Below are 13,645 nucleotides of genomic sequence, written 5' to 3'. Positions count from 1 at the left end.
TTTGACACGCGCAGCAAAAAAAAGCAGTTACTATCATTATTGTGAACCCTTAGTTAACCTAGTGCAGAAAAAAACTGTTTTGAATGGTTTTACTTGTTTGTGACATGGGCACTACTTAATTTGGTTGTGACAGGTTTTAGCCTAGGGCCTTAATCACTGGACTAGTGCACAAAAGCTCCTGCCTTTTAAATGTCTCTTGTGTAAAAAAGGGTAATTAACATAAATTCCAAAATTCAAAGTTTTGACTGGACGTGTTATTCCAGGATCAGATTAAATACCCACTGCAGCCTCTGAAGAGGCTCCTATAATCAGTTTCAGTAATTCCATATAGTTTTTCCTGTGTGTTCCTATTGAATAATCTATCACTTACTTACCTGCTCTCTTCATTGTTACAATTCTCATATTTTTGCAGTGGCTTGCTTTTCTGTAACTTGTGGGCTAAGAACAAACTCTGCATGACTTTAAGCCAGGGGCGGACAGTTATTTCGGGTGGAGGGCTGCTTACTGAGTTTTGGCAAGCCATCGAGGGCCGCATGACAGGCAGCCAGGGGCAGATAACTATTAATTTTCTAAATGTTTTAGGGGCCCTGCGGGCTGGATAGAACAGCCTGGTGGGCTGCATCCAGCCTGCGGGCCACATTTTGCCCACCCCAGCTTTAAGCAACAACCCAAATCTGATAACCCTGAAGTCCTAAGATGTATGTAGGAACTGGCTCTGTATTTCTATCTTAAGTCTCTAGGATTTTCATTTTCCCACAAAGATCTCTGTACCACTGTCTAGTCTGATAAGGGAACGGGTGATGCTAGACTGAGATGATTTGAGTTTTCCCCTAATTAAACGTTTTAACCTTTTAAACTACTTTTAGCCCAGAGGCAGTGAGAGAGGATCTCATCTAGAAGCTGTTTGTTTGGTTTGGAGTTTTTTGAGCTGATAGTTTCATTCCATTCCAAATGGATGGGTTGTGTTTAACACCACGTTTTCCATTGTTAACTAAATCAGCAATGAGGCTTAGGTATTGGAGAAACTAGTGGTGACTGTCAGTTCTTCTTCTATGGGTGCTAAATTGGGGTTAGGGCAATGCAGAGGAGGTTGAACAGCCTTGGAGAATAAAGTGGTGACACACTGTGGCCTTTTGTCATCTAGACTAAATTAATTCCTGTACCCATATGTGCCTTGAGTAACTAGAGGTCCCCATGGCATAATCCACTCTAAAGGGTTCAAGGATGGGATCCTTGGCCCAGATCCACACGCTGCTAAATCCTGTATCTGGGCTGTGAGCATTTCTCCCTCCCAACACTTGTGCCCTCTTCTAAGCAGCTGTGGATATGCGTAATCAAAGCTCCACTGGTTCTGGCCATGAAGCCCCTTCCTGACATGATCCAGAACATTCAAGATGTTTACTGCCCTCCGCCCTGCTACTGCAGTTGTGCTGATTTCACTGCGAGGCGAGCACTTTGTAAACTTGTCCTGAAAGAACTTTCAAGCAGTATTTTATTTTGCAATGCAGCTGGTTTCATATTAGTTTCTTATGCGAGTCAATGCAGGTAAGTTCTTTTCAAGCAACCGGTTCTCTCTCCTTCCTCAGGTAGTCACGTCACCTGAAAATTATTTGCAGCAAGACACCAGTGCACGGCAAAACAGTCCAGTGTTACCACACCCATTGTGTGTGCATAGGCATGCAAGAAGAGGCTAAGTGCCAAATTTACTGGCTGTGGCAGTAACAGAAAAAGAGACATTCTCCAAGGCATCGGCAGCTGCAGAGAGCCTGTGACCCAGGACAGGAGTTCAGTGTCATGCTGTGATGTGTATGCTATTTACTGCAATGTAGAGCAGGAAGGAAGGCACCCTGATTTTGCAGTTAGAAAAGGGCTGTCCAACTTATTTTGCCACGTGTACTACATGAGGTGACCCACCTCTGGTGGAAACGTCAGCATGCCTCCAGGACTTAAGGGCCAACCATTGTCACTTGCCCTCTTTTTCCTTGCTGTCAGTCTAACAGCAGTGGCTGAAGCCCCAGACTTCAGTAGTGAGCAAGGGATTTGGGAGGGGCAGGGAAGAACAGCGGTGGCGTTCACCCCTTGGGTTCCAGAGCGGTGCTGGGAAGTCCTGTCAGCTGCTGCTTGGGCAGTGCCGAGCTACAACATACTGGTACTTGCATATGCAAAGCTGCTTGCAAAACTTAGATATGCCACCTTACTCATGCACACGGTACCAGTAATCTGGTTCATGTTAGCTGTATTCACCTCCTAGGCAAGGTACAAGTTTGTACCTGTTTGTGTAATTTCTGTAACAGAACAGTAGTTCAGTGCAAAGATTGGTTTCAAAATGGTGGTGCTTGGTTTAAGACAAACCTGGATGGATGTAGTATCTTTAATCCTTTTAGGTTAGACTAGTGTATTGAACTTCTGGTCCAGACCTCCCTCAGTGCCTTAGGTGACAGGCCCCTGGTCTCCCAGGATGCTTTGCAGTCCCATGTCCCCTCTTCCCACCAGCCAGTCTCCCCTTGCCGGGTGGCCCGTCTAGCCCCCGCCAGCGCGCCCGGCGCCCCCGCCCCCTGCAGTGACCCGCGGGCACCTAGCACCCCCTCGGCTGGACGCTGCTGGAGGCGGTAGCCCCGTCCTGGCCGGGTGTTCAGAAGTCCCGGGGCGGAGCCGGGCGGAGGGTGGCCAGGGCTGAAGGATACAGACACGGAGGTCCTTGCGGTCTGGGTCTGGAAACTGCCAGGATCTCACTCGGTTTCTTAACGTCTGGAAGAAGCGGTGTGTGGACCCGGAGCAGTCTACAGACCCCGACTGGGGCCTCGCATTTGTGTTTTGTTTTGTTTAGATGAGTCTACGACCCGCCAAAAATACGGAGTCGAGGTTATCATCCAGTATTAGCTCCAGCAGCCCGTGCCCGCCCCACTCGCGCTCGTGACACGTGGCGCGGACGCCGCCGGCCTCTAGCGTCCCGCCGGCACGGGCTGCTCTTGCCCGGCACCCGGGAACGAGGCCGGCGCAGGGGCAGGCTCCGCACCCCGAGCCTTAGCTTCGGCCGTCCCCTCGCCGCAGCCGCCGGGCCGCCTCCAACGGCCGCGCACGCAGGGAAGGCGGCGGTGCGGCCAGGCTGGGGCCGAGCCCTACTCTGAGGGTCACTTGCAAATGGCGCCGGCCACCCCCGGGGGCGGTCGAGGACAGACACAGAAGGCGCGTCCGGGGCCCCCGCCCCACTACGGCCACCGCCGCCCGCGCGCTCTGCGTCACCCCCCCAAGATGGCGGCTCAGCAGCCTCCCCTCCCCCATGGGTCCCAACGGGCACCGCGCGCGGCCTACGCGCCCCAGCATACAGCGCGGCACGCAGGGCACCGCGTCCCGCCCCGGCCCCGCCCCCGGGCTGCGGGATGACGCCACCATGAGATGAAAGACTGCGGATCCCGGCATGCAGCGCGCCGGCTCCCGGCCGCACTGCCCCAGCTCCGCAGCCGCGCGGCCTGCCGGGATTTGTAGTCCAGTGTCTGGTTCCGGATCAGCGGGGGCGTGGCCTATGGCGTCACACAGGTAGCGGAAGTGATCTCACGTCCGCCCTGGCTGTTGTGTTTGGAAGGGGAGAGGGGCGGAGGGTGGAGAACGCGAATAAAGAGCGGGCACGAGGCGGTGGAGGCGGCAGGAAGTAGTGAGGTCCGCGCGCGTCCCTGGTTGTCTGCTCCTGTGCGTCAGGTGGGCCGCGCTGGGGGCGGGGAGGGGCGGGCTCGTCCGCGCCCCGGGTCCGGTGGGGTTGGGCGGGGCTCCCTCAGGGTGGTGGGGCCGAGCGGCTGGGCCAGGCTGCCCAATGGCGCCGGCTTCATTGTCTCGAGCGCCCTCCATCCGGGTCCTCGGAGGGGGGGGTCCCCCCGCGGGTGGCGCGCGGGGCATGCCGGGACCGCCCCCCCCCCCGCGCCGGCGGGGCCGCATTGTTGGCGAACAAAGCGCGGGGGGGCGGAGCGCGGCGCGGCGGGGCGGGGCGCGGCTGAGGGAGCCCCGGGGGGGGAGCGGGGGGGCGCTGCGTGCAGCTGCCGCCTCTTCACCCCCCCCCATGTCCCCGTGCTGGCATCCGCGGCAGGGCCGAGCCCGACGATCTGCCCGCGGCCTCTCTCCTGCCCTGCCCGTTCTGCTCCCGCCGGGGCCTCCCGGTAACGCTCCGTCCCCCGGGCCGCGCGGCGCCGGGCACGAAGCCCCGGGTCCGCAGCCCTGCCGTGGCACCTGCCCGCGTCCCTCCCCCTCCCCGCCGGGGCCCGCGCGGAGCCGGCTCTGCGTCCTGCCTCCCGGGCTGCGGGGTCTGGGCCCGTGCCCGCCTGTCACCGGGGCAGCCCAGAGCGCTTACTTTATCTGTCTGTGTACCCCGGCCTGCTTAGTCCCTGCTCGCTAACAAGCCACAAAAATAAAATTAATGTCATACAAACACGTGTGTGGGGTGGGGGTAGGGCTGGATGTAAATAAGCAAAGTATTTAGCCAGTTGCTCCCAACAGATGTTAAGAGGCTGCTGTAGGGACTCCAAAGGTTGGAAGGAATTCATAGCAATCTGTGTAGGGACTTTGTCTAGGTGCCCTGGGCTGATCCTCTCTTCCAGCTAGTGGTGGCGAGCACTGCATAGTGCAGAGAGTGCCAGAAATGTCACAGGAGATGGGTAGGGGATTGTGACCCTCAATGACCTAGCTCTTCTAAATCCCTAATAAAAGTCTGTCTTAAACACAAAAAAAAAAATGAAGCTTTGTGATCTACAGCAGTTTGCTAGTAGCAGCTGGTCATGGTATAGGGATATCCAGTATTTCCTTGCATCTCCTTGATTTCTAGAATTACCAACATGCTGTAATGAGTTCTGCCATCTAATTACAGGGAGGCAGACTGTGGAAACAGACATTTTTTTTTCACAGCCTCCCCCCCCCCCCCCCCCCCCCCCCATATCTCAGATTGCAATAGCTTAATTTAAGTGAATAAGTGATGGCCTCCTTTGTTCTTGTTTTGAGGTAGGGAAAAACTGATCTATCCATATTTATCTCTATTGCAGTGTAAACAGTTCCTTTCTTTTCAGTCTTTCTTATGAGTTTTACATGCCCCTAGTCATTTTTATTGTGCTTCTCTGAACCATCTGTTGTCCTCACTGATCAGGTGCATATTTTTTGGATGAGGATAGCAATATAATAGCAGGACCTTTCCCTATTCTTGTTTGTTCCTCAGCATCATATATTAAACATGAAATTTGAAGTAGAGCCTTGAGGCCCCCTGCTGTTCAGTTATTGCTGTGATGGAAATGAATATTTCTCCTGTTTCCTGGGCCTCTTTTGTGAGTACTCTGCCTGTCATCCTTGGATTTGTTTCTCTAGTTGGCTCTAGTGAGGCACCTGTTGAAAGTGTAAAGGCTTGAATTCTTGTTGGTAATATCTCTTATTGGACCAGCTGCATGTTTGGGATAAATGTGGTGGTTGAAGTGCCCTTCCTTGGGTGTCTCAGGTTGGAAATTTCCTTTATCCACTCCCACAGTGACATTGTTAAAGAGCATGTGTAAATGGACTGTGTATGTTTTGGATAAATTCTTAATCTTGGTCTCAGTCCTTGCTTGTAAAAATGGTTTCCTTACAGCACTGGGGGTAAGTCCTATAAATATTTGAGGTATTTAAACTATTGTGACTATATGACCATCTAGAACCTTCTTTCTCCCATTTGGTTTCTAATAACACAGGTGTTTGTATGCATTCTTCCCTGTGGAAAAAATGACCAGACATTTTTATTCAGAGCTTATGCTATCAATGCTCTTCAAATATAATTGAGAATATAGGCTTTCACCCACTTTGAAGGTAGAACAATAGCATCATCCTCTATTAGTAATGGGTCATATATATAAGTCTGGAAAATAGCTCCCAGGTAAATTATGGCACTTCCTTCTTGGCTTCAGCTGTTAATGTCCCCTCTTACTTTCCCTTAGTAATTCATGTATAAATTGGTTGCTTTCATTGTTATTTCTAGTTATTGAGGGATACTGTCAGTTTTCCCCAACCCAGCCCTGTCATAGTTTGGAAATTGTATCTCTTAACAGCTTCCTTCTGTGAGATCTCTAAGGTGCTCTTTACATGAGAAGAGAGCTTCCTGCTGTTTGGCATTGGTATCTTGCTTTTTAAATGGTGAAGAACAAATTTTAATAAATAATTTACTTCCTTGAGGCAACTTTAAATTTATTGATATCAAATACAATACCTTAGTGCATTTTTGCTCATCTCATTCTGTTTCTTTGCAGGTTAAATTGGCATTGTCTCTTATTTTTGCATTAAAAATCTTAAACAGCAATGTTTCCATTTTTTTCTTCTTCCCCTTGTGAAACAATGCATGTTTTATCTAAAAGTTAGTGTTTTGTTTATGTCTTGGTCTTAATATTTGGACAAAGTGAACCTTTGGTCCAGCTCTCAGTTAGTGAGCCAATTTCTGTCATGCAGCAGGGGGGGAAGTAGAGAGAGTGCAGGCATATATAGATATAATTTTGAGAAATAACAGATTTTAAATGTATTTGTATTTTTTCTATCCCCAGCTGGTTTAATCACTGGCTGCTTTAATCACTCTTGTATAACTTCTGGCTTTCTGGGAGATACAAAATTTCACACGATGCTGCAGTGTCAATATGTGACTGTACTACAGCCTGCAGTAGGAGAAGTTGGGGAATGAGTTGAGGTGTTTGTATGTGAATGCTGCTCACTCTAAATATAGCAGGAGTGAATATCATGAAATACATGAGGTAATTGCATTAAAAAAAGTCTCATTTTGGGACCAAAGTATAAAGTTCCCAAGATTAGCAAGCGACTAGTTTTGAATACCTTGTAGGCAAACACTAAATGGAATACTTGAACTTACTCCAAACTGGATGGAGAACAAGTTCTGTGCATTTGTTTGAACCTTGTGGCCTGCTAGCCTTATGAAAGGGTCTGCATACTCTGTACCCTTGACCTTACACTTATTTGTAAAATGGCAAAGGCTAATTATTTCAGTCTGGATTTGTCATAAATCCAGGGTTAAATTACATGTAGGTACTAGAAAATGTGTTGACTAACTGCAGTTCTCAAGTTCAGGATTCAGTACATCCCATGGAACAGTATTACAGTTGCAACTCGTGACCCTGCTGCATGACTGATACAGAATCCTGACTTCAGATTTCAAAAGAAGTTGCCTCTAAAATAGTTAAGGAACTGTATAAATACATTAGTGAATTGGGATCTGAGCCAAACCTGTATTGTCTTTCTTGCACTGAAACCCCTTTTAGTCAGTGGGCTTTTGTTAATTGGATAGCCATAGCACTTTATGGTTAACTGATGGTATGAAGAACTCAAATAGGATCCTGGAGTTTTCCCAGGGTGTCTGAGTAGTGAAATTATGCATGTGTCCACATTTATATTTTAGTTTGGTGTTTGAAGCAACTTCCTCTTTTCAAGTTGGACTGTTTTGTACCACCCTGCTCCAAACTCCTTTTCAAAGAAATAATTCCCCAAGAAGCATTGTGTACTGCCTCCTAAAATAATGGATGTTGGGTTGGTTTATTGAGAAACTTGATACAGTTTAGAAAATGGGATTTAAAAATGACAGACTAATTTCCCTGTCACTTCAACACTTCTGAACTATGTTATACATCTGCAGAGTAACTGCTTTAGCAATGCTGTTGATTCCTTTAGTGGTCTTGCAAAGCATCAGTGTTCTGTTGAGGCTTGGTAAAAGAACTGTGTTAATAGTTATTTGGGGAATGCTCCAGTCAGGGTTGTTCCCTGTTTTGTTAATTGTGGTTTGCAGAAGTTGTCTTTCTCTGGGGAGGCTCTAATTACAAGCATAACAATCAGACTTGACTTGGCCTATATATGGATTTTGTAAATACAGATCAGGTATTTACCCATGATTGCTTGGATGGGGTCTCTGCAGAAGGTGAATGATGGGAGAATAAGCTTAAATTCTCCAATGCTGCAACTTTTTATTTACAGACTTCAGATCAGAAGTGCAGCCATGAAAGATCCAAGTCGCAGCAGTACCAGCCCAAGCATCATCAATGAAGATGTGATTATTAATGGTCACTCTCATGAAGATGACAATCCGTTTGCTGAGTACATGTGGATGGAAAATGAAGAGGAGTTTAACAGGCAGGTAAGTTGCTTCCCAGTTTGTGTATAATATAAAGTGCACAAAAGTGTATGTGGGGGTGGGGGGGCACTTTTTTTTTTAAAGAGGCAGCAGAGAGCCTCAATAAGAGTTTGGGAGTCTGGATATGGGGTAGCCTGGCTAACACCCGCCCCCCCCCCCCCCCCCCCCCCCCCCCATTTGCTCAGCCTGTCACTTTTGGAGACAATCTACATTTGTTTCTCCATCAGGAAAATAAGTAACTTCTATAAATATTGGTATTTTGATTTTGGGGTTTTTTTGGGGGGGGGGGGGTTGGGGTTCTTGTTTTGGAAATTCAGAGCTCTACCTGCCCCCTTTGCTCACCAGGATGCAGGTCCAGGTCCCTCGCTCCCAAGCCACAGCTGCGAGGGCTACAGGGCCAGGGACCTGAGTCCACAGCCCCCTGCCCTCCTGCAGCAGTACCCATGCCCCAGCTCCTGCCTGTGGGAGGTGGTGGCTGCTCTAGCAGAGCAGAGTGAGGAGCCTGGCTCCCTCTCCCTCCATGGGCAGCATAGCCAGAGCATATCTGGAGTGGGACCTATCAGGGCAGAGCAGGACTGGGCAGTGAAGTGCCTTGCTGCTGCCTTGGCGAGGCATCCCCTACCCACCCAGCAGCAGTGAGGGGCACAGCTCTGTGCCACGACTCCCACAACTGCCAAGTGGGCAGGGGGCACCTAACCAGGGTGGCATGGGGCTTGCAGAGCCAAGGAGCTTCCCCACCTGGCCCCACTCTGCCCTGCTGCTCTGGGTCATGCCTGCTGGGGCTCCCTGTCCTGCTGCTGTCCGCTCAGGGCCTCAGCAGCCACAGCCTCAGCCTGCCCCAGTCCTGTGCACGGATATGGGGACATGTGCCCTCCTGTCTCCTGGGAGTGGTCCCAAGGGTGTGCGCAGCGGCAGGAAGCCAGGCCCTGCACATTCCAGTCCCAGGTCCCATGTACCACCTGTGCTGGGCAGCAGCCCCAGCCCTGCCCAACTCCCTCTTATCTGTTCCTATGGGGGGGCTTCAACCAGCCTGCCAGCCTGCAAGCGCTCTTTACAAAAGTGGAAAATCAGTCTGTTTCTCTGTTTAAAGTGAACAATGCATGTTGTGTGGGTTTTTTTGTTTGGTTGGTTGTTTTTCCCCTTGGTCAAAAGGAAAAATCCGTGGTTTTTTCCGTTTTTTGTTTTTCCATTGGAAATGGAAAACCTAGGTCTCTGCTTATGGGAGAGTTATGGGTGGGGAAACTTCTATACCCTTTAGCTCATCTTACTGGGGCGAGTTACTGTCTGGCTTATTCTCAAGTGATAAACATGCCAGCAGTACAAATCTTTGATAAATCTGTGAGGAAAACTGCACTTGGTCGTGGGAATGTTAAGACCAGGTGTATAAAGAGTGCCTAACACTTTTTCCATTAGAAAAAGTTTTTAGATCAATTTCTCTAAGATTTTATCTCTCTTCAATAGGTTTTGATTTGGTAGAGAGTAAAGTCTTGAATAATGTCTGGTCTTTGTCAGACTTGAATTCACAGACACAGAAATTGCCAATTCTAAATCGCATTGCTGGTGAACATGAACCTCCTTAAGTGGGTTCCTGTTGTGGCCTCTCTTGTATTGGGAAGCCTTGAGCTGTTGCCAAGGTTCTCCAAAACAAATGCCCCCTGCTAGGGAGCTTTGGATCATGGCTCCTGGTAGCTAAGGAGATCTAGCAGTTTCCTGACTATCACACCAGTTGTTGCTTAGTCCAAAGGTTTGAGTCCAGTGCAGCCCATAGCCACTATCCTACTTCTAAGACTACAGCTTGGGAGAGAGCCTGTTATGTTGCAAAGCTGTGAAGGCTAAGGATTCAAACCCTGCTGAGGGCTACAGTTGTGTATAGCAACATAGCCTTTTTTAAGAAATTGAATTGTGTTCATACAATTATTTAGGCCTGTTTTTTGTGAGGTTTTTTTCCCCCCTCTCTACCATCACTTAGTTAACCCTGAACCAAAATCATGTGTGGGCTACTGTATGTTAAACCCAATTAACAGTTCCCTTAGGGGAAAGGAATCATGCCTGGGTTCTTGCTAGAACTAATACTAGATGAAAATTGTAACGCATAGCCCGAGGAACTGTGCTGTACTGAGGCCAGTGCTATGGGAAACAGGTTTTGGTAGTCTCATACAGTTCCACTCAGGTGTTAGGCAGGAGCCAAAGGGGAGTTGTGTTTTAATCCAATGTTTCATACTCATGCTGAGAGAGAGAGAGAGAGAGACCACTAATGTGTGTACCAACCCACACACTAGCGGGGAGGGAACTGGCCCTTCCCCTCCCCAGACGAGCCACCCACAGTCCTGTCTTGCTTCCCGCTGGGGCCTTGCAGCCGTGTATTATGGCCCCAGGCCCCAAGCACTGCCTGGCTGAGCAGCAGCCCCAGCCCTGCCCAGCTCCCTCCCACCCTACAGGAGTTTCACTCAATCCCCCTTACTTGATGGAGCTGCCCTGCAGGCTGCCTGGGACCATGTGCATGTCCATGCAAATGGCAGCCCCAGTCTCACTGCCTTCCTCCTGCTCCCTCCCAGCTCCGTGCGGGCTGGAACTCTGCTATCCTGCAGGGAGCTTGTTGCAAAATTGCAAAATCCAACGGTTTTCTCCGGTAAAACAAGAAATCTGCATTTGTCTCTGGTAAAGGTAAAATCTGTGGTTTACTCTCTTTTTCCATGGGAAACAGAAAACCTGAATCCCTGCTGATCACCTAGTCAGCTCTGCATTGAAAACCTAGCCCTAGAGTTACTGTATACATTAACCCTTTGTCAGGCTAAGGAAGTTTCAGCAGTTGGTGTGTGCTCTTCCTGGAAAGAGCACACACCAACTGCTGAAATTTCCTTAGCCTGACAAAGGGTCTTTGAACTTGACAGCTTGCTTAACTATTCTCCAACTATTGGGTTGGTCTAATAAAAGATATCAAATTCACCCAAGGAACCTTGTCTGCCTATGTCCTTAGACCAACATGGCTACAACCTACACCCCTGTATACATTGACACATTTTCCCCTTTTTAACACTAGATTGAAGAGGAGTTGTGGGAAGAAGAATTTATTGAACGCTGTTTTCAAGAAATGCTGGAAGAGGAGGAAGAACACGAGTGGTTTATTCCAGCTCGAGATCTCCCACAAACAATGGATCAAATCCAGGACCAATTTAATGACCTTGTTATCAGTGAGAGCTCATCACTGGAAGATCTGGTGGTAGGCTGCTTTTCAAATTATTTTTCAGTAATTTAAAAAAAAAAAAAAATTAAATTGAAATAACTAACCTTAACCTTACCAATAGAGATGCGTAGGTCCATAATATAACTTTGTTCCTGTTTGTTTCTTCTGAACTAATAACGCACTGTTTTCCCAATCTGTGTTCCAACACCTAAGCCAAAGTCTCTTAACATGCATTTTCCCCATACATATACAGAATATTACTTAGTATCCTATTACTGTTTCAAAATGGTCTCTGCTCTGGAGCTGTATTACTGTCATTCTAGCCTTAAGTACTAATAATTGGCCTTCTTAAACTTCATTGCTCAAGTTGTTGTTTTGGGCTTGTGCACTAAATCCTTTTGCTTAAAAGTAGTAGGACTTCAAAATTAAGCCTCTGGGATATTTAACTCCTGCCCCCCAGTTTTGCCTAGCTAGACTTTAGTCTACTGCTTAAATAACAAAGCTTATGGTATAATGGGGTGAAGATGACAAGTAGTGGTGTTAGTGATGGCTAATATGTAAATTAAATGTTTAAATAACACTTCTGTTAACACGTCTTCCAATCTGTTCCCTGACTTATTGTTAGGAAATGTATGAAAGTAGGAAAAGTCCTATAGGATACCTGATTATGAAATAAGTGAGAATGCATGTGCAGTTTTAGACATCAAGAGCAGTCAAGTCTAATGTTCCGCTTTTTAAAATCCTTTGCTGAAATTGCATAACTGAATGTGGTTAAAACAAATGTATATTGTCAGGCACCTCAGGCCACTGCTCATGATACTCTCAGCAGGACCCAGCAGGATATCCCTGACCTGGATGCAGATTTTAGTAGTTTATTCACCTGCTATTAGCATTTCATTTCTAATCCTACTTTTAGCATGCAGTGATGAGTAAGTGAAATGTCCTAAAATTTACTGTACTTTTTAATGTATTTAAGAAATCATGCTGTAGTTTAAGTGCCTGTAAGCTGTTCTGATGAGCATATTTATCTTGATGAGGATGTAATTGAAGTTGAGAGAGTCCCAATTTTTTTTACACTAGACATGTCTTTCCTCCTCTTAGGTCAAGAGTAATCTGAATCCAAATGCGAAGGAGTTTGTTCCTGGGGTGAAGTACTGAGTATTTGAGTAGACTGGGCCCTCTCTTGGTGGATGTAGCACAATTTCCACACTGTGAAGCCAGTATTAGAAGATTTAATTGTAAAAGCTCTCTCTTCTTGTCACTGTGTTACACTTATGCATTGCCAAAGTTTTGTTAGTCTTGCATGCTTAATAAAAGTGCTGAGACTGTTATTAAGTAAAAAGCTGTCAAAAGTTTAATGAAAATATAATTGGACCCTGGCTTTCTGTGAAGGAAACAGTGAGGTAAGAAGCACCAGTCAAGTTGAGACAAAGTACCAAATTTATGAAAATCTCTTGCAGACTCTGACTTTTTAATAGGTTTTAGGATTGGCTGAGGATGGTCTGTTTTTTTTTTTAAATGAGAACATGTAAACTGGTGCTAACTTGCACTGGATAATGCCTTAACTTTAAAAAGAAAAGCAAGGTTATCTGATTATTATGCAAATTAGCTAACTTTCCTTTAAAACTTCAGTATTGTTACTAATGATTTTCCCTTATCAAAAACTTTACTTCATGCTCTTTTTGAGAAGCATGAACTATAACAGTACTATTTTACAGACCTGTACAGAGTCCTAGATCTGAGTTACTGAACTAAAATCCAATTGATTGGAAGAAATGTCCTGTATTTACAATGTCATCATGTTTTAGAAATGTTTTTCACTTAATTACATTAAAGGAGATGTGAGTTTCATCACAATTTCTTCCGAGAACCCACATACATAGAACTGTATAACTTCTAGTATACAACTTTTAATATAGTTGGATTTAACCAAGAAAAACCCTAGCATTAGTGATTTGAGTGGTGCTTTTCCCTTGCTTTGTTTATTCATCACTACACAATAGTCTACAGCACAACAACTTTTTTCTTTTAATAAAGCTAGAACAGTTTTGGCTTCTTAAACTTCATATTTGGGTAGGTTAAGCTGCCATACGTGTTCAGTGTGAATAGTGTTTAAGTTGAAAATATTGTAAAAAAATTATATTTTTTCAAAAATATTTAAAAAAATAAATAATAGTAGAACTGATCTGTGCCCGTCTCTTGAATCATCATGAATCACCTTACTTGAACACTGCTTTTTAGCAACATGATGAAATGGGGGAGAAAGATGTTTAAGCTGCTGCTTATAACAGGCTAGTACCAAAGTAGTACAGTAAGTTAGATCACCTGTATCTGGG

General features: G+C 46.7%; 1 protein-coding gene across 3 annotated transcripts; it reads left to right on the top strand.

Moving 5' to 3' along the window:
• Positions 1-3,554: 3,554 nt before the first annotated feature.
• PAIP2 (poly(A) binding protein interacting protein 2) lies at positions 3,555-13,494 on the top strand. Of its 3 annotated transcripts, none has more exons than XM_006268883.4 (4): positions 3,555-3,657; positions 7,969-8,128; positions 11,166-11,345; positions 12,411-13,494. In XM_006268883.4, the coding sequence occupies exons 2-4, from the start codon at positions 7,991-7,993 to the stop codon at positions 12,465-12,467; spliced, it is 375 nt and encodes a 124-aa protein (XP_006268945.1). In that variant the 5' UTR covers positions 3,555-3,657; positions 7,969-7,990; the 3' UTR covers positions 12,468-13,494. The 3 variants fall into 3 exon arrangements, with proteins under 3 accessions (XP_006268945.1, XP_006268944.1, XP_014462056.1); XM_006268882.4 differs by having other exon boundaries at positions 3,557-3,687; XM_014606570.3 differs by having other exon boundaries at positions 3,557-3,696.
• Positions 13,495-13,645: the final 151 nt, after the last annotated feature.

The sequence above is a fragment of the Alligator mississippiensis genome, chromosome 9 (genome assembly GCF_030867095.1).
Source record: "Alligator mississippiensis isolate rAllMis1 chromosome 9, rAllMis1, whole genome shotgun sequence".
Classification (NCBI taxonomy): Eukaryota; Metazoa; Chordata; order Crocodylia; family Alligatoridae; genus Alligator; species Alligator mississippiensis.
Note: the sequence above shows the minus strand (reverse complement) of the source record. Positions and strands in the feature narration are given on the sequence as shown.

Excerpts from the sequence above, each read along its gene's own strand:
- PAIP2 (XM_006268883.4), top strand. The coding sequence starts at position 7,991 with ATGAAAGATCCAAGTCGCAGCAGTACCAGCCCAAGCATCATCAATGAA. Across the intron at positions 8,129-11,165 it reads AAGAGGAGTTTAACAGGCAG|ATTGAAGAGGAGTTGTGGGA; the intron begins GTAAGTTGCTTC and ends TTTTAACACTAG. Across the intron at positions 11,346-12,410 it reads CATCACTGGAAGATCTGGTG|GTCAAGAGTAATCTGAATCC; the intron begins GTAGGCTGCTTT and ends TCCTCCTCTTAG.